Below are 18,513 nucleotides of genomic sequence, written 5' to 3'. Positions count from 1 at the left end.
AGCTCGCCTATTCCCTCGCTTGACCAACCCCCTTCTATGTCATCAGCGAATCCGTGGAAGCTCAAGACATCATAGAAAATGTAGATACCCCTGCGACCAGAGTGCAAAGGGGTCGAATATTGACAGAAATCGGACATTCGCCGTGTTCCTAAGAGGAATCCAGAAGGAAGTAGAATCGATTGCGAAACCGCTCCCAAAGATCAGGCCAGTGATACTCGGTTACGCTCTACCAAAGGGAAATGCAACGGATGCCGACAATCAGCGCAACCGATCCGCAACAGGGATCCACGGGATACGCCGGCTGCCGACGCGATTAACGCTTAGGAATGTAATATTTCACCTAGGACCGGTAGATTGACTCGAGGCTTCAGATACCGAGGCAACCAGCGAAGGACGAAGATAGGGATCACGTCAGATCTGCGTTCACGTCTTCACAAGTGTCCTTAGTAAACGCGCCAGCTTTCTTTCGTCACCTCGGGTTATGGAATGAACCGCCGATGCCCGGCTGAACTCCACTGTCCTTCGTGCAGGTCCAGGTCCTACTACCCTCGAGCGGCATCATGACCCCGATGATGCGTGTTCTGCTGTTGCTTCTGTTGTCCTGCTCGACCGTCTGCACCGCGAGCAACGACGGCGGGCCCAACAGTCCCATTTTCAACCTGGACAACACGGCGCTCGAGAAGAACTTGGCGGCGATCTTCATCAAGGTGGCGCACAACTCAGCGACGACCAAGCGCAGCGTGCCAGCTTACGATGCTCAAGTCTCGGCCAGTACGACCCTGTCCACGGTACCGTCGCCTCTGACCACCACGACCACCTCCACCACGACCAGCTCGGTACCGTTCGTGAGGTACCCTGTGCCTCGGGCGACCATGTCGCCTACTTTCCGCGAGATGCCATCGTATGCACCACCCTCTCGCGCCCTTTTCACACCTCCCCTGCCTCCTGAGTACCTCCACCCCTTCGCTAATAAGCCGACCTTGAGAGGAACCAACTCGGACACCCATCAGGGACCTAAGAGACCCGTGCCGCCGCCTAGCGGGACACCAGCTCACGAAAGGATACCCATCAGGCCTCCCGACCTTCAGGGACCCTCTCAGATCCCTGAGAGACACTCCCACTCCAGGAACAAGCCACCGAGTAGCCCCAGCAAGGAGCAGAATGTGGTCGAGGCCACCGAATTGGATAGAAGGAACAGCACCAACGAGATCGTGCCCACCTTGCACTACCCCAGCATCTCGAGGATACTCTCCGGGAGCAACGGTCGAAAGCCGGATATTCCTGAGATACTTTTGAAGCCTCTGCCTACGAAGAGCCCGCCGCAGAATGCCCCTGTGGTTCCCACCACTGATAAAATGACCACACCGTCCACCACAACCACGAGGACCCCCAGCACAGATTCCCCGAAGTTTGTGACCCAGCCGACTATCTTCAATCTTCCTAACACAAGGCGGCACGATGATGATGGCTACCACGGGCTGAGGAACGAGAATGGGTTTAAGACAGAGAATATCGAGATAGTGGACACTGAGAGGCTACCCTATCCACAACCACAGCCTCCTGGACCGCCTCCTAAAAGGCCTAGCGAGGACGATCACTTAACGCCCGACGTGGACACCCATCCCCTCGAGTCCACGTGGAGGATCGCGTGGTCCCTCCACGTCTACGTTGCCGCCATCATGTTCACCCTCATGGCCCTTTACTCGATCTACAAGATCGTACGGTTCAACGAAGCAACGAATCTACTGACGCAGTCGTACTTCCTAACTGTCCACTTGCTGCTTACCACAGTGTGCACTCTCAGGTGTTTCCACCTCTTCTACGACGCTTACAATCTGGGCCAGTCCTTGCCCGAGTCGCTGTCGCGAGTCCTCATGTATCTACCCGCTCCGCTGCTGTCCACAGCCTTCGCTACTTTAGTGCTGTACCTTGCTCGTTGCTCGGAAGCGCCGTCGCTGAACAACAGGTTCCTCTCGCCAGCTGCGCTGGTGCTGTGTTCTACGGTACACATAGTGCTGTGTGTGTCCCTGCACGTGTCCACTCATGTGCTAGGGTACAAGGACGAGGCGAAGATCCTCCCGCTGATCTGCCAGTGCATCTACATCGTCGTCTGCGTGACTCTGGGACTGGGTTACATGTATGTGTACCGAGTGGTGCGCTCGCAGATCCACGTGACTAGCAATAAAGCGGTTGGGGCGAACCACATCGTCAGCGCGGACCCTACAACCATGGCCCTCAACACGGCCATTACCACCAGCATCGCCACTGCTCTGTTCTTCATCCTCATGGGTTTCGTCCAGCTCTATGGGATCTTCGGGAATGTCCAGGAACGACCTCAGTCCTATCCCTGGCTCTGGTGGGGCTGGCAGTTCTCGGTCAGGCTCCTGGAACTCGCTGTCTGCGGGTTGTTGGCCTGGGTCGCCAGCCTGTCCCAGTATCCACTGAGGGAGAAACAGCTTCAGCAGCACACTGTGCATTCTGGCTTCGCTCTGTTTCCCTGCGGTAGCTCCACCTCCACCGAGAACATGGATGACGTGCTTTACCCAGCTATCTGTAGCACCAACCAGGCGATTCAGAATTACACGATGAGAACGGGGAAACAGGTTTACGATGATAGCTTCCCGCTGAATACGCTGCCGGAGCATTTGAACATATCAGGTATCGATGCATTGCTGGCTGATCGCCCGTTACGACAGATAAATCGTTAGGCCCGTTAGTTCCTACTCCAATGGCTCGTGAGAATTTCGAACTGGGAGTTGGAGGAATCTTGAGGGTAGATTAGGAGTCCTAGTAGTAGACTATTGATTATAAATTTTTGTTGTCTGCGAAGAACTATGGATGAGAAATTAACATTAGCGTGTCCTGAATTGTGGACTCCAAGCCACGCCGTTAGTATTGCAAGGCTTAATACTAATAATGGTATCTTCCCCTAACGAGGCCTAACACAATCAGCAAAACAAAACAGAAAATTATAATTCCCCGTTTTCAGTACAAAAAAAATCAACTAAATACCTTTTGTTATCTTCAGGTACCTTTGAAAGACATTCCATTCGCAAGTCAGGCACCATGGGCCATTTCCCGCACGAGGGTCGCGGTTCGTTAAACCGCCATGGTAATGGCATCCAGACGCTGATGAACACCGAGAGCCGCGGCAGACACACGCCTGTGCAGGGCCTGCACGAGCAGACGCCGACGACAGGCTCGACGATGCTGGTCGCCGAGGACGGATTTGTCAGGTTCCGTAGCTTAGGCGCGGAGGAGGACGAGCTGTCGGACACGCCCAGCGTGGTTGGCACCCATGGTAGAGGAAGCTCCCTGGCTGGAAGCGTGAGATTCAACGCGAGACACCCGTCGCTGCAGCATCAGCACACCCATCAGCAACTGCATCAGCACTCGCTTCAACATCCCCATCCGAGCCAGCACCAGGCTCACCATCAACTGTACAACAACACGTAAAAGTTGTGCTCGTCTGCGTATCAGCTAGATAGAAATTTGTTCCTGTTCGATTCCTGGTGAGTTCTCCGTGCCTGCTAAACCGGAAGTAACGATTATAACGCGGTTAACCGCGTCGGAGGATAAAACGTAATTTGGTTATAAAATGAAACTCACCGGGAGGAGGTGGCGAATCGTTAAAAGTTAAGATTTCTGCGGGCATTTCAGCACCGCTAAAAAGTTGATAAAGTTTAAGGAAGGGAGATTAAAGTTGTTGTTACACTGGTATTGGAAGTTATTTCATGGGAGCTGTGATTTGATCACAGACGCTTTGCTGGAGGTATTAAAGATAAAGGGGATTTCGTGATTAAGGGAGATGAGCTGGTTTCTTTCCTAATTTAGTAGATATGGAACCTGTTCTTAGATTAGATAGAGTTTAACGATCATTTTGCTCCTATGCTGAGATACAGTATTAGAGAATTTCTTCCTAATTGTGAATAAGGTTCTATAATCCATATTTAAATTAGAAGAAAAATGATGAATATAGAAATTATGGCGTTGATATTTCCATAGTTCTCGCGTCATCGTACAATTTACTAACAACTCTATTTTCTTCTGTTGCAGATGCAGTCATGGATCGTCAGCGAATTATAGGATACATGGTTCCAGGGGCTGTCGTGACTATGCTCTAAACACGAAGAACTAATTTTATCCTTAATCTATGTAAGATATCTCCTGTGTATAGACACCTCTACTTGCCATTTGCATTCTCTCGCTTCGCATCTAACGTCCGAGCCGACGAACCTTTTTGGTCGTTATGGTATTGAATATTTATTATTTGAAGGTTCTCGATTACGAGCGAAGAAAAGAAAGCAAAAAATAATTGAAGTATACGGCGAACTCTGTCGCGTCAGAGTTCCTTCTTTTACCTGTTACCGTGGGTAGTTGCAGGGTATCTCGAATCTTGACCTTACACATCTAGGCACTTGGTACTTATTAAGGTTCATGTGATTAAACGAAACTCGTTATATCTCGCGGAGAAAGAAAGGAACTGAAGGGAGATGAATTAGGGGTCAGAGGGAGAAGTAGAAGTTTTCTCTCGTTTTTCCTTCATCGAGTAGGAAGAAACTCGGCTGTGGAACCGTATCGATGCAACACGTGATGCTTGGCAAACTCAAGGCAGCCTTTTAAGTGTTTGAACTTTATCGCGTAGCTAATTGATGCCAGTACTTTCCAACGCAAGCTCTCGTTTCCTGGCGACTTTAATGTCTCACAATTTTCGTGTACCCTAGAATGATTTAATAACAAAGGAGTTCATTCTTTCGGTCCAGGAGCGAGCGATCAATTTCCTTGTTTTCTTGGAGCTTGTTCTGAAATATTATAAAATATTTAAGGAGACACTGGCGTTGACGCATCACCTGTTCGACCGATACAAGCGTCCTCCTTCCTCATCGCGACCGACAGGAAGTATATTTTCTAATGAAACGAAAAACGGGAAACTTGTTCACGTGGTCCAAAAAGAAAGAAAGAATACGATTCGCGTTAGGAAGATCGGTTCGAGGCGAGTCAAGATTGTGATTCTCTGTCGAGCTGAACGAATGAAAAGAAAGATGGAAGAAGAAAAAGACTACGGCATATATATTGTACAGTCGATAATTTATCACTCAGTCCAATTGTAAGATTTATTTAGCAGTTAAGGTTGAATTAAGGATTCCCTGTTCATATACATATATTAAGTTACGTCGATATGATGTAGCCGGGTAGGAGCTACTTTGCGCTCGGTAGAGACGACGGATATCAGCGATTTCTGTTTAACAAAGTCAATGTCGAGCGATCAGCAAGCACGTAACGATGTTCCCTCTCCGCGTCGGAGACAACACGTATTACACACGAAGGATTCAACTTCGCACACAGGCCAGCATAACTTCATTTCCTTCTCCACCTCTCTCTCCACCCCTTCCACCTCTGTTTTTATAATATATATATTATATATAAATATATATAAATATTTTATTTTTTCGTCGCAAGAACCTAAGGTACAAAAATGGTACTTTCTACCTTCTTCACGTTCGTGTATCGATAGGTTGTAAGCGGTCAACGCAATGTATATGTTTCTATGGACATTGTAAATAAGGTATACGGGCTCGTCGTGAGTAGATTTATCGTTGCGATAGAATCCGCGCAGATTCTATCCTGACATGCACCCCAAGATTCGTATGTACACGTTCTCGTACGCGCCGAGTACATATTATACAGACAAAAAAAAACAGTCGTCATACAATTATACGTGTACACGCATCGAACACACCTGCCCTCCCACACATCAGTCTCGGTTTTGTAAATGCAAGACTCAGTTTTTTTCTATTTCCCTTTTTTAATTTATATCGGAGAAAACTGTATTTATTATATGAAACATTCCACAGCAGAGGTGATCAGTGTGTGATTGCGATCGATTTTTCTTTTGTGGGATTTTATTGCAATTTTAGATTAACATAGGCGCTGAAAGAAAGAGGAACAAATGTAAATAAAAAGCTTTTTTGCGAAACAGTTATAAAGTTTGTGATCCCGACTTCACGATACACGTATCGGATTTTTATATTCCTGTGCCTCTGTCCTGTTGTTATATGAAAGAAAAAGGGTATGACAAAAATGGGATTTGAATTTTGGCGGGCGTGTTGTGCGCAACCGTATCAGCGATCGGTCATGCATGAATATCCGTAAAGTCGAGATATAACCAAGTGTACACGTACCAGGAAAATATTTGAATCATTCTCGTCGCAATTGTGTCAACAATTCTAGTATACCCTTTATATATTTCTGTTCAGATTCGATTTGTTTGTACGTCGTATAATCTGAAATTCACTTAAGAACTGCCTCGTAAGGAATGAAATTTTTTTACCTCTATTTTCGTCCCGTTTTTTCCGCATTTCAGAGGAGCCCGCTTTATTATCGCATGCAACGTGAATTTGTATTCTACAGTGTGCTTCAAGCATAAACTTTTAATTTCCTTAATTCCGGTAAAATTGGCTTAACCGTCGTGACCCACTTATACATCAAACAGCGCAATTCGGTACGAAGAAAAGTACAGTCGTGGGCGTTTATTTACTTACTCTTTGCTTATTTCGTAACGTTAATTAAGGAAAAGAGAAGAAAGGAGTTCGTTCGAAGATGCTTGTTCCCTGTAGATCGGCATCGCGTTGTGAAGCAAGCAATCTTGTATAGAGAACGCAAGCATGGCTACAGCAATGTAAATAAAAAAGTAATATTTAATAAAATTTCAATGTACAGTTTACTTTTTGTTTGGTATGCCATAATAATTTCATTTGCTGGTTCAAAAGAAGGAACTGAAGGAATGATCAAACATTGCTAATGTTTCGTTTGTTAAACGTATTTCATGAAAAGTTATTAATTTAATGTAGATTTAAATGAAAGAGGTATCAGTTTAAAAGGGGTATAAAAATATGGAGAACTATTAAATACGAGTTACCGTGAAATTAAATATTGAAAAAATAGAGTTCTTCCTTTGTTGATTTATATGCAATTACAGAAAGTAAAGATGTCCACACAGCCTAATTTTACGAAAACGTTTCAAATGGTACACTAGCGCCATCTACCGAGGATTATTTCTACTGTCTGTGCAATCTCGTTTCAATCTTAGTCGGTAAAAGAGTACATAGGGTAATCATTCCTACATGTCCTTTAAATCCCTCCGTAATTCATAGATATTACCGCTAGATGTCTACATCGTTTACTATTCGCACTAAACCGTACATTTTTTTAAATAAAACTTGAATACAATTCTAATATTCTCTTTAATAATAAATTATTTTTAATTCTTGATATCGCAGCAGAAAATTTACCTTCAATATTGTCCAAGAACGTTACAGTCTTTCATAATTGGCTGCAAAAAATTTACAATCCCACCAATTACATCCCTCCTGCGTTGTAAATGACCCTTAAGAACGGTTACTTCTAGCGAGTCTCTTTCAAAATACTAAGATTTAATTTATCAAAATCATATTTTTCTACCATTTAATACATTTAGTTATATTATCCCATTTACTGTCAGCAATTCTATATATCTTTATTTAAGATTCATTGGACAAGAAATAATCGAAAGGGATTGACCCCTAGTATTTTCCATGAAAGTAGCAAAAAACGACTAATATCTTCCTTTTAACTTACCAAACTAATTTCCACAAAACAGTAAAAATATTTAGAATGTACATAAAATGAAAAATAAAATGATGTCAAGCATCTTTTAAAGGCGCCAAATTAATAAGAGCTATTTTTGAAATTCGTGTAGCCGCCGATTCGCACGGCGCCGTAACTGCCGCAAGAAGTTTGGTAGTTCCTGAAACACCGGAAACGTCCTTTGGTTCGTTTGCCGCCAAAGTAAGCGGTGTGTTGCGATGAAATTGTTTATCCTTTGATTCGAGATTCTGCGCCTCTTTTGTCAGTTTAATTCAGTAATTCCATCGAAAGAAACCGATTCAAGAAACGGTCTATCCAAGTCGCAGTGAGATTCGCAAGCGTCAATAATATTTAACAGTTTAATAAAGTCTACGATGGCCAAAGTTCAACTAGTGAATGTAGCTGTTCTCGACAATCCTTCGCCGTTTCTAAATCCGTTCCAGTTTGAAGTCACTTTCGAGTGTATCGAAGAACTGAAAGAAGGTAGTTTGCTTGCAGTTTTAGTCGTACCTTTGAACACAATTATGCATTTTCGTCGACAATAGTTGGGACAGACACAGTTTTGAATGTTTCTAGAACCTTGCTAGGTTAGTTTCAACACAATAGTTTGTTTTCCAAGGACGTAGTAACGTAACGGTTTTTTTTCATAATGTTACTATTAGAAAAATATTTGTATCGTTCGACTTTAATGTGTGTTCCTTATTTTTGAATCGACAGTATGCATTATTGCGTCATTGAACTCTGCGATATTGATGCAAGAACAATGAACTTACAGATTTAGAATGGAAGATGATCTATGTCGGCAGTGCCGAGTCCGAAGAGTTCGACCAAGTCTTAGACACAATATATGTTGGGCCCATTCCTGAAGGAAGGCACATGTTCATATTTCAGGTAAATAACTGATACTTAGACTGGCTTAAAAATCTAGAAATTTTCAAAAAATATTTAAAAATCTAATTGAAATCTAGGAATTTGTGTCCTATTACCCTACAGTTATGTTTTCTTTGTATTTTCAGGCTGACCCTCCAGACGTCAGTAGAATCCCAGTTAACGATGCTTTAGGTGTCACAGTTGTATTATTAACTTGTTCATATAGAGGGCACGAGTTTGTCCGTGTTGGTTATTTTATAAATAATGAATATATGGATCCAGAGCTTAGGGAAAACCCACCGCCACAACCTCAGTTCGATAAAGTACAACGAAATATCTTAGGAGACAAGCCACGTGTCACTAGATTTAAAATAAATTGGGATGATGGACAAAGTTCGACAACGAACAATGTACCAGAGGGCATGGATGCGCAATCTTTAGAAGAAACATCGCAAGATGCACCCACATCTACGTTGGGTTTCACAGAGAATACACATAACAGTATGGAAGTGATGTGAACGCCAGTTTATTGCCAATAATGAGTAGGCTAGAAGAGATCGTAATTGGAAGAATGAAGTAGTACCTGGGAAGAGATTGAAACAGTTCATATATTTGGATACCTCAAAGGAAGGACATTGAAGGAAACAGATTGCCTTTATATGGTGTATGTTAATTGCTTTTTCCTTGATTGAAAGAGTCCATTAATTAAAAAAGTTATTTGTTAGAAGGTGTGATACTGTAATGTTCATAAGAAGATGAGTCTGTATGCATAATTATTTGCATCAAAAAGACAACAAATGATTACTTGAATGGATACCTTGATTATTTAGATAAATATTCAGTAGCCACTACAAACTTTAAGCTAAATTATGTAAAATTTGTGTTAAAACCCTTTCAGTAATAGTATACTGCAATATATGCTTCAGATTGAAAACTATTGATTCCAAGATTATTAAAAAAAAGGAGGGAAATTTGTTTCTACATTAATTCTTAATCATTATAATTTAAAGACGATTGTGTTACGATATTCTACAAACGTTTGAAATTTTATGTTTTTAATACTTTAAGTATTATGTATTATGGCTTATCATTATATTCTAAATTATAGAAATAAGGCTGTTCCCATTTTATCAGTGTATGTACATATATGCTAAAATGAGAAATACACATTATGTTTTTTACTTCATTAATTATTGCATTTAAAAGTTTCTCCTTTCACAAGTTTATGATAGCACATTTTCTACAATAATTGTTTCCCAAACAATTGTAATAACGAGACCACAAAGGCGGTAAGAAACAAAGAATATGATACAACAGGGTCGAAAGGGTATAAGATAACGTTAATGTCGACGTGTGTGGGGGTAAGATATGTCCTTTAAAACGATTGGCAATTTAGATGTGTTGATATTGATATCAATTTGCGTAATGACCTTCGTGCAGTCAATGGCTCGCAATACAGTCTCAGTTTCGGGCAATGCCACCAAGCGAGCAACTCGTCTAAGTAATAGGATAATCACCTCCTCTTTTATTGGCAAATATACATTAATCAAGATGTATATGTAATTACACTATCGATAGTGTTATAGTGTTAAAAGATAATAACGCGAATGTCAGGTTACGTGAAAGTATTCATGGTAATAAAAAAAAATTTATTGCGTACATTATATCGAAGTACCAATAAGTAAGAGTGTGTACATACACTGTACACTAATGCTGAAACGTATAAATATTCTATACTATTACCATAATTTGACTAGCATCTCGAAACTTCCCACAATTCCCCGCGAACACCCCCAATATTCAAACGCCGAACGATTCCAAGTTTTCCCAAACATTCACAGTCGCGAGAAAAGTGACGCAACTGAAAAAGGAACATTTTTCTAACTGGCTTCGAGTCTCTCCTATTATTTTTAGGAAAGTTCGTAACAATAGAAGCGCGTTCACGAAATTTCTTCACGATCTCAGCTAAAAAATCGAGGTTCTCTGAGCCGCGACTCCGCGCGAATTCTCAGCAGTTACCGTCACGATCATTAGCACCAAAATAAAATTTCGATTGAAATAACGAGTAGCCCCGTATCGATTTTTGCAAGGTACTTTTCGTCCCGCCAAGATTTTAGCTTTTGTGCGGCCCTTTTCCCCCCGGGTCCAGACTACTTCAGCCAGTCGTTCTATTGTTTACGGGAAATCGAGGCCCGCAATGATACGAGTACACCACTGCCGCCGCCCCCACTACCTGATCTGACGGGAGCAGGTTCGAACACGCTCAGTGTGCGCTGGTTCGGGCGATCGGAGGCAGCGTCAGATCACAGGTGGATTCCAAACGTCGCAAGTGAATCGTCACGTGCGCTCGAATGAAACTGTCAGCAGTCGGACGAGCACGCCGCGAAAACACTTTCATCAAATGCACCAATGGTGAGTGGAACAAATCTTTTTGAGCGTACGAGTACGTAGATCCTATGTAGGCTGTTTCGCGGAAAATAAAACGAACCCGACGATTCGATACCTTCAATCTTCATTCGCGGGGATCGAGCAATCAGGATCAATTTTGGGATTAACTGTTGCGCTCGGTGGTCTGACGGGACCACCGAGGATCGCGTGGTGATAAAGGAGCGCAAAACCCTTGCATGTAAACGGCGGGAGTGCATCTGTGGTAACCTGACGCACAGGGTTTTCGGAACGGGTGCAAGGAAACCGAGATACGGAGTACTAGATTAAAATACTTTTTCTTTAATCATTTTCCTGATTTTTTTAGTTCCTCTCTCTGTGGAAACTATATCAAAGGATTTGGTTTTACAGAATTATTTATATTGTTATTTATATTATTATTTATACTATGTAAACTATACAATATACGTCAAATCTTATAGGGATTTCATCATCTTTTGGATAGGTTAAGATTTTATTTAATATATAAATTTGCATATGCACCCGTGTTCATTTTAAAGAAGTCTTTTTTTTAGTAATGAAAAACAATTCTTCGAGTTGCGATGGATGACATGATTCTTAATAACAATACCAGCTTTTTACCGTTTTTTTTCTTCTCTATTAATTAGGAGTAGAAAGACAAAAAATAGCGAAATAATTTAGTGCGTAATATTTCGTACAGATGAAATTGTGGTTGCTAAATAGAACCGGAATATGTGCTCCACAATTCTCGATACCACATTGGCTGAGCGATGAGTCACTCGGTCGCCTCTCGTTTTCTTGTTCGGCCGGGAATCTCCGCAAGCATCACGGGGCCTAGAATATCGTACAAGGGAAAAGGACCGATTATAATATCGATTTTTTTCTCGTATATCGCACCCTGGATAATCTGAGCAATGTTGACCCTATTTATAAAGTTGAATTTAAACAGAATATCGTTTCAAAGGACTGAGCCATTGCGTAGTAGATAAGACTTTTTGCCGCTATGTTTGTGTTTTATTTTGACACGCGTGTGTTGTGATTGTGTCGATCGTATCGTCCAATTTCAGTTACATGCATGTTTACTTTTTCGGTCATTTGTGTTACCATTTTTTATTAGAGATCTTTTTATAACCAAAAATTCGAATTCAAAATTTGAAAATTAAATTCTGTAGAAAATTGTTTGAAAGATTCTGTCGGTCTAATGCTGTAATACTTTACTGAAGCAAAAAAATTTCACAATTTTAGTTATTATTCCTACTTATAACTATATAATTGTGTATTATATTTATCCGTGATTAACAAACGTGTAGATTTTTTATGTAATATTTGATTCATAGATTGTCGAATCCTCTACGTTTATCTGATATTAAAAGAGGAATTATTTTTGTAATTTACAATGTTCATATATCGAGTAGAATTTGATAAGAATACTTATTACGTTGAATGTACCGCGTGAGATGTAACGCGCGCGTTTTGACGTTGTTGACAATAATATCGACACGATTACGTGTTTCGCCCAGTGAACCCCTATTTGCTCGGATTTTAACCCGTACCTATTTTAAGTTGCACGGTGAACGCACGCGTTTCCAGATGGCGGCCACTTATCGTCCACAAAATGGCGGTCCAGCGGCTCGTCAAAATCTGCAGAATCACCCTTCGGGCCCTCGTTCATTTCGCAAATAATAATTACAAAATTATGGTTTAGGAAACATTTCCCATACACTAAGGCTTTAATATGATTATTTTCAATGTTACTGCGATGATCCATTGTAGAGCAACACCTAGATGCGGAGAATAATCTTTTTTATTAATGAAAGTGTTATAAAAATTCAAAAGAGTTCGTTTTTTATGAATAATATTTCTTCTAATTGCTAATTATACTTTTGTACAACTACATTCTGTGATTAATGTTTCAAGTTTTTAGATGTTTCGTAGTCATCATTGTCAGCAACGCAAAAGGTTTTGGTATATTTTCAGTTAACGAATATAGGCAGGTCGATTATGTAATTTTTGTTACATTTATTGTTTAAGTAATTAGTTAGGGTTTAAAGTAATTAGTAATCGTATTCCTAAGAAGTTTTGGTTAGATTATTCGGAGAACGAATTTATTGAATTTTAGTTCCGATCGTATGTAGGTTCGAGAGTCCTTGAGGTCTGGACCGGAACTGCCATGCATGCCATTATCCCATCCAATCTTTAAAACCTAATAAAGACAGAAATAAAATTGTTTTTCATTTCAATATTATTATTTCTTATTTCAATACTTGCATTGAAATATTATTTTTACCTTACATTCTTTTTTTAAATTAATTTGTATTAGTTAGTCTCGATAGAAACACCAGGTATCCGTCGATTTTAATGAAATTTTATAAATTTATCTTCCGGAATATGTACATAAATAATTTTTACAGGTTACGATAGAGGAAGGGTTCTGTCATAACGACAGTGATTGTTCGGCAGAACAATATTGTTATCAAGTATCGGAGAGATGCGTCGATTACACGATATGCAATCGATACAATCGAGAAGAGAATAAAAAACGGGCTCGCAATCCTTCGCAATGTGGACCATGTCTTCCTGGGTAATATTACTACTTTAAATTGTTGTTTTTATTTCGTTTCTTTCAAATAATACATTTATTGCATTACTTGTACGCCTACTGATTTTAATATAATTATTTTCAGTTATGCTGCAGAGAAGCTTAGCACAGGAGACATAGCAACACTATGCAGAAAGATAAATGCAAATGGCAGTGCTCCTGGTAAGAGAAATGATCACATGCAATTAGATGAATTATATTCATGTTGTTTAGATATTCATAATACTTTTCACATTTTTTTTTTCATGTTGCATAGATATACCTCAAACGGGCAACAATGTCACTAGTTATTTAACTGGTTCAGGAATTTTTCTAATCTGCATTTTATTAGCTATGGCCATTGGCATATTCTACAAGAGATGGTCACGAAGTATGCAATAATTTTGTATTAAAGTTTAGTTTAATATGCTCTTAATGTAATAATATAGATTTATATCAACAAAATTTCAAATATATTTTAGGAAGACCAAAGCATCAGGGAGATCTAGAAAAGTATGGTGATTTGTGCACAGTAAAACCCAGTGCCCCACCAATAGAGAATTGTAAGTATTATGAAATATTCTTGCAAATGTTGTTCACCATTTAAACACAATTTACACCATTTAGTACAGCACTTTCGCAAAAAATGTTGTAAGTAGTGCAAGACACAGTAATCGCGTGTACTTTCACGAGTAGGTAGAATTGAGTAAAAGCTTGCTATTTGTTTGAAGACAAATCTTTCATTAATGTTTCTCTTTCTCTGCAACTAGTGCTCTGTAATAAAAACAACTTTCAGCAAAGCGATTGCAAAGCATAAATTAAGAGAGATACATATAGAAGCACTATATAGCTTACTTCATTTCCTTATTGCTCACTTTTAACATATTGTAGATGATTAAAATTACTAACCGTGATTGGAAACGGTTATTTTTTTTTTTTTTACGAAGGAAACAATTATTTTATTACAGTAAACCTACCTACTTGAATGCTGCATTAACTGCGAGCCGTTCAGTGCGCGGTAATAATTTACATAGAATTATGTATGTTACATCAACAGTGTTAATATAATATTTGACTTGTTATTTTCTAACACATCAATGTGTTTACAGGTCCATTCATCGATTATGGGCGAAAATTACCATACGTGCCGTTTAATAACAAAAACTTGCAAGATAAAAATAGATTAGTTTCTGCTTCTGGCTTCAAAGCGCCGAGTTGGATTAATTCGAACCCGAATTACGAGGCCAATTTAAATAACGATAGTACGAATGTAATGGAACAATTACAGTCTGTTACTGAATTATCATCAAATGGCGATAATTCTAATGCCTGGACTTCAGAGTACGTAAATAACTAACACACTGAAATATTTATTTCTATACCTGTTACTAAATGTATAATCACTATATATTTACAGGCAATTAACACCTGCAAGAGGAACTAGAACAGAATATGAAATAGAAGAAGTAGATAATAATGCCAATGCCATTTTATCAAGTGAAAATATTTCAACAAATGAGAGTCGCAATTATAACACTAACAATGGTAATACTAATAGCAATAACAATAACAGTTCAACGTCTGAAAATAATTCAGAAGATGATAGAGAACATGTTCGAGCTTCAAATGTTTTATCTATGTCCATGAACTTAAATGTTCTATGGAGATTGTTACCATTTGAAAAATACAAGTAGTATAAAAATTTCTAATCACGCAAGTGCCTAAGTAGAAGGAGCAGTCATCGAATTTATTTGGTAAAGATACTGAAAAAGAATTTGGTTAACATTTATGTATTTTATTACTGTACTATTACATTTTACTCATTCTTACTATTTTGCAGTTCTAACTTTAATGACGTGCCATTGATAAAAAAATGAATCAAAGTTCGAGATTTGATGCGTAAAAATAGGAATTGTGAGTTTTAGTGTGTCAGAAACACGAACATCATGTATTAGCGTAATTTGATGTTGATAAACGGTAAAAGGGTTTAATTTATCTCTTTTAAAGAGTAAATAACATTCTATTGTTGCTATTTTTAGATAATACACAGGGGTATCCTACATGTATCATAAGGAAATACTCCTATTCTAAATAATTATTTTGAGATTAAAAGTATGAAACATGCTCAATGTTTTATGACACAAAGTGCCTGTAAAACTTTTTATATGGCAATGTGATAAGTTTAAAACTACAATTTTGTTAGTTTTCCAATATTTGTGACAACATCATTTTGTAATCTAATGATAAGTTATAATCATTTAAGTATAATAGATTGTAAGGTGATATTTAAAAGACTTTGTTAACGTATTGACGTAAATGTTATTCATTAATTGTTCATAAGATTTTACAATGGATCTGCATATAATATCAATTTATTACGTTTCGCATTTATGTAGTCGAATTAATAGCATACAAATTAATTAAACATCATATCAATATCAGATAGCATATACTACAGATGAATTGCATGCTACTTTTATACAGTGTATATAATCTCAAACGTTTGATGCAATTATTGTGAGCCAGACATGTTTTATGATATATATATATATATATATATATATACATATATATATTGCCAAAAATAAAATATGAAGCAGTAAAAATTGTTTTTTATTCTCAAAAATTGAAATTACTTATATAGTAACTATGTGTCACCTATTCGTTATATTTTGAAATTATTTAGAACAAAATAGCTTTATTGTCGTGTACTGTCACTTACAGTTTTTTTATAAAACAAAGGTGGGCTATGATATCAACATGATCTAACCCTAGAACCGTGTTCCTTTAGAAAAAATTAAATTTCCCTCCATAACTTTTATCCCAGGCAATATAATTTCCTAAGAATGTCTCTGCTTATCGTAAAATTTCGTGTTACTATTGGCAGTACTGTATAGTGACAATTTAAATTTCGCAGAAGCAACAGAAATTTAACTGACAACAGAAATTATCTTCGATAAGTTATGTTTTTATAATAATTTGTTTAATAATAGTAACACAGGCAGAATGGGTGACATGGTGGCTTTAAAAAACAAGCACTTAAAAATTACAGATTTGCAGATGAAAGAGTTACTACAAGAACAAGTCAAGTTAATTAATTATGTTCAAAGAGAGCAAAATCAATTAAGTAGCGGTATTTCTCTTGCACTGTTTCTTTCGTTTTCATTTTTTATTTGTAAATAAACACATATCTTTTTTTTTCAGAAGATGAATTGAAAATTAAAGAATTAACATCGAAAGTAACCTCTATGAAACAATGTCTTCAAACTGAGAAACAAACATTGCAGCACAAAAATCACGAGTTATCTAAACATTCAGATTCTATTGTAAATATCTATATATCGTTTTTTACAATTATTTCTCTCATCATAGACAAAAGGAAAGATGTAATATAATATCTTTATAGGCAGAGTTGGAGGTAGAGAAGAATAAACTTTCAGAAGAAAATCAGTCATTGGAAGTCCAGAGAAATAAACTTAAATGCTGTAAACGGAATTTACATGACCAAGAAGTGTTGGATAAAGGAAGGTTTGTGATACAAATTAAGAGTACAGTTTTTTGTATTTGTAAAAGTATGGATAATTGGGTATATAATTTATTCTCACATTGTAGAAAGAAGTTAACGTTATACAGACAGCTGACTAGGATACGCTGGGACTATGAAAACATTCGAGAAAGCATAATAGGATGTATCCTTTAAATTATTTTTTTATTATTATTAGGCTCTTTGAAAAAGCATTACTGAATTTATAGAAACATATCCTTAATTCTAGTAACAGATGTTTCAAATAATAGAGATTATATCCATCACTTTAATTACAAAAGTGAAAATACAGATTTAACTGAATTACTGTGGCAAGAAATATATCAATCTTCAAATTGCATGGACAATAATGATGTACATAACAAAGAAAATGTAGTACAAAATCAGTAGCCATAACATGTTATTGTATTTGTAGAAATATTTAAGTATTAGCAATATTGAAAGAAATGAACAATTTTTATATTACATTTGTACAATAAAAACGAATTAAATTAATTTATATTTACTATGTAATTAGAATATCATCATTAAATTAAATTTAACTATATGGAATTTTAAAATTGGCGCCTCAAATACAAAAGGCACCTTTGTGAATGTCGCTTTATGTCCTAGACGAAGCTTGACGCAGTTTCTAACCTGTGTGATCCTTTCTATATTATATGTGATTGTACGCACGATTGCATGTACGGAAATGCCTAATTTTGGTTATTGAAATTGTTAAGATATATTATTAGTTGACGAACATATATTGTATTCGAGTGTCTTTATACATATACACATACGGACTTATAACTCAAGAAGACATTCATTCAAACCATGTCGACATTGATTCGACTCGTTCGTCCTCAAGGAATTAGAAATGGTCTCACCTCTTTGGCATCAAAAGGTCTCAGAGTGTGCCGTAATGTATCGTCTACACCGAAAACAAACGAAGCTTCTTCGGAACAGTCGTATCCGGTGAAGAGGACTTGGATCTCTTACGGATTTGACGAGGAGGACGAGAAAAAGGATCGTCATATGATGCATCAAACATTTTTCGTAGGCGTTAGTATATGTTTAATTGGCGGAATGTTTGTATTGGCATATTTGCCAGACCCAGCATTAAAGGATTGGGCCCAAAGGGAAGCATTCTTGCAAATTCGCTACAAAGAAGAGCATGGTCTGCCTTATATTGATCCAAATCTTATAGACCCATCAAAGATTATTCTTCCTAGCGACGAAGAGTTGGGTGATACTGAAATAATCATTTAAACTTTGCTAAACTACTATGTACATAAAAGAGAAAAAGTCCTAGCTGTCCTATTTAAATGATAATGATTTAACTTGTAATAGTCTTTGTAATATATAATAAAATGATATTAGTGAACACGAACATTTTGTTTTTATGAATGTTCAAAGTTTTTGTGGAAGACAGTTTCAAGGGTCTAAGTTTCCTAGGTTTTTGTAGAGAAAGCTAAAGTATATTCAAGATGCAAGAAACATTAAACAA

The 18,513-nt window shown here is 38.1% G+C and overlaps 5 protein-coding genes and 1 long non-coding RNA gene across 7 annotated transcripts; 5 read left to right on the top strand and 1 right to left on the bottom strand.

Moving 5' to 3' along the window:
• The first annotated feature begins 366 nt into the window (after nt 1–366).
• On the top strand, nt 367–4,257 carry LOC143188429 (uncharacterized). Its single transcript, XM_076392675.1, has 3 exons — nt 367–2,658; nt 3,029–3,512; nt 4,057–4,257. The coding sequence occupies exons 1-2, from the start codon at nt 561–563 to the stop codon at nt 3,454–3,456; spliced, it is 2,526 nt and encodes an 841-aa protein (XP_076248790.1). The 5' UTR covers nt 367–560; the 3' UTR covers nt 3,457–3,512; nt 4,057–4,257.
• Nucleotides 4,258–7,816: 3,559 nt separating this feature from the next.
• On the top strand, nt 7,817–9,668 carry Asf1 (histone chaperone asf1). The gene is made up of 3 exons (XM_076388591.1): nt 7,817–8,109; nt 8,402–8,517; nt 8,643–9,668. Exons 1-3 carry the CDS (start codon nt 8,001–8,003, stop codon nt 9,012–9,014), a joined length of 597 nt encoding a protein of 198 aa, XP_076244706.1. The 5' UTR covers nt 7,817–8,000; the 3' UTR covers nt 9,015–9,668.
• Nucleotides 9,669–10,774: 1,106 nt separating this feature from the next.
• Nucleotides 10,775–15,989, top strand: LOC143186495 (uncharacterized). Of its 2 annotated transcripts, XR_013003055.1 has the most exons (8): nt 10,775–10,908; nt 13,314–13,483; nt 13,587–13,663; nt 13,758–13,871; nt 13,963–14,043; nt 14,590–14,821; nt 14,898–15,234; nt 15,321–15,989. XR_013003055.1 is itself a non-coding variant. In XM_076390180.1 (7 exons), exons 1-7 carry the CDS (start codon nt 10,906–10,908, stop codon nt 15,172–15,174), a joined length of 954 nt encoding a protein of 317 aa, XP_076246295.1. In that variant the 5' UTR covers nt 10,775–10,905; the 3' UTR covers nt 15,175–15,989. The 2 variants fall into 2 exon arrangements, 1 of the variants encoding a protein (XP_076246295.1); XM_076390180.1 differs by having other exon boundaries at nt 14,898–15,989.
• On the bottom strand, nt 11,510–13,089 carry LOC143188275 (uncharacterized). The gene is made up of 2 exons (XR_013003510.1): nt 12,456–13,089; nt 11,510–11,736 (listed from the first exon to the last, which is right to left on the bottom strand). It is a non-coding gene; the product is annotated as an uncharacterized LOC143188275 (long non-coding RNA).
• A 462-nt stretch (nt 15,990–16,451) lies between the features above and the next one.
• LOC143188171 (uncharacterized) lies at nt 16,452–17,448 on the top strand. Its single transcript, XM_076392257.1, has 5 exons — nt 16,452–16,613; nt 16,685–16,806; nt 16,887–17,008; nt 17,093–17,169; nt 17,260–17,448. Exons 1-5 carry the CDS (start codon nt 16,487–16,489, stop codon nt 17,412–17,414), a joined length of 603 nt encoding a protein of 200 aa, XP_076248372.1. The 5' UTR covers nt 16,452–16,486; the 3' UTR covers nt 17,415–17,448.
• A 206-nt stretch (nt 17,449–17,654) lies between these two features.
• On the top strand, nt 17,655–18,396 carry Np15.6 (NADH dehydrogenase [ubiquinone] 1 beta subcomplex subunit NP15.6). The gene has a single exon (XM_076392103.1). The coding sequence runs from the start codon at nt 17,841–17,843 to the stop codon at nt 18,273–18,275; it is 435 nt and encodes a 144-aa protein (XP_076248218.1). The 5' UTR covers nt 17,655–17,840; the 3' UTR covers nt 18,276–18,396.
• The last annotated feature ends 117 nt before the right edge of the window (nt 18,397–18,513 follow it).

This window comes from Calliopsis andreniformis, chromosome 2 (assembly GCF_051401765.1).
Source record: "Calliopsis andreniformis isolate RMS-2024a chromosome 2, iyCalAndr_principal, whole genome shotgun sequence".
In the NCBI taxonomy this organism is placed as follows: Eukaryota; Metazoa; Arthropoda; class Insecta; order Hymenoptera; family Andrenidae; genus Calliopsis; species Calliopsis andreniformis.
This window is presented reverse-complemented; position numbering and strand designations above follow the sequence as displayed.

What these genes read in the sequence shown, in the direction of transcription:
- LOC143188429 (XM_076392675.1), top strand. Translation starts at nt 561, where the DNA reads ATGACCCCGATGATGCGTGTTCTGCTGTTGCTTCTGTTGTCCTGCTCG. An exon ending in GGAGCATTTGAACATATCAG is followed by an intron (nt 2,659 to 3,028) that starts GTATCGATGCAT and finishes TGTTATCTTCAG; the next exon opens with GTACCTTTGAAAGACATTCC.
- Asf1 (XM_076388591.1), top strand. Translation starts at nt 8,001, where the DNA reads ATGGCCAAAGTTCAACTAGTGAATGTAGCTGTTCTCGACAATCCTTCG. An exon ending in TATCGAAGAACTGAAAGAAG is followed by an intron (nt 8,110 to 8,401) that starts GTAGTTTGCTTG and finishes ATGAACTTACAG; the next exon opens with ATTTAGAATGGAAGATGATC. An exon ending in GGCACATGTTCATATTTCAG is followed by an intron (nt 8,518 to 8,642) that starts GTAAATAACTGA and finishes TTGTATTTTCAG; the next exon opens with GCTGACCCTCCAGACGTCAG.
- LOC143186495 (XM_076390180.1), top strand. An exon ending in CTACAAGAGATGGTCACGAA is followed by an intron (nt 13,872 to 13,962) that starts GTATGCAATAAT and finishes AATATATTTTAG; the next exon opens with GAAGACCAAAGCATCAGGGA. An exon ending in TCTAATGCCTGGACTTCAGA is followed by an intron (nt 14,822 to 14,897) that starts GTACGTAAATAA and finishes ATATATTTACAG; the next exon opens with GCAATTAACACCTGCAAGAG.
- LOC143188171 (XM_076392257.1), top strand. Translation starts at nt 16,487, where the DNA reads ATGGGTGACATGGTGGCTTTAAAAAACAAGCACTTAAAAATTACAGAT. An exon ending in CTAAACATTCAGATTCTATT is followed by an intron (nt 16,807 to 16,886) that starts GTAAATATCTAT and finishes ATATCTTTATAG; the next exon opens with GCAGAGTTGGAGGTAGAGAA. An exon ending in TCGAGAAAGCATAATAGGAT is followed by an intron (nt 17,170 to 17,259) that starts GTATCCTTTAAA and finishes TTCTAGTAACAG; the next exon opens with ATGTTTCAAATAATAGAGAT.
- Np15.6 (XM_076392103.1), top strand. Translation starts at nt 17,841, where the DNA reads ATGTCGACATTGATTCGACTCGTTCGTCCTCAAGGAATTAGAAATGGT.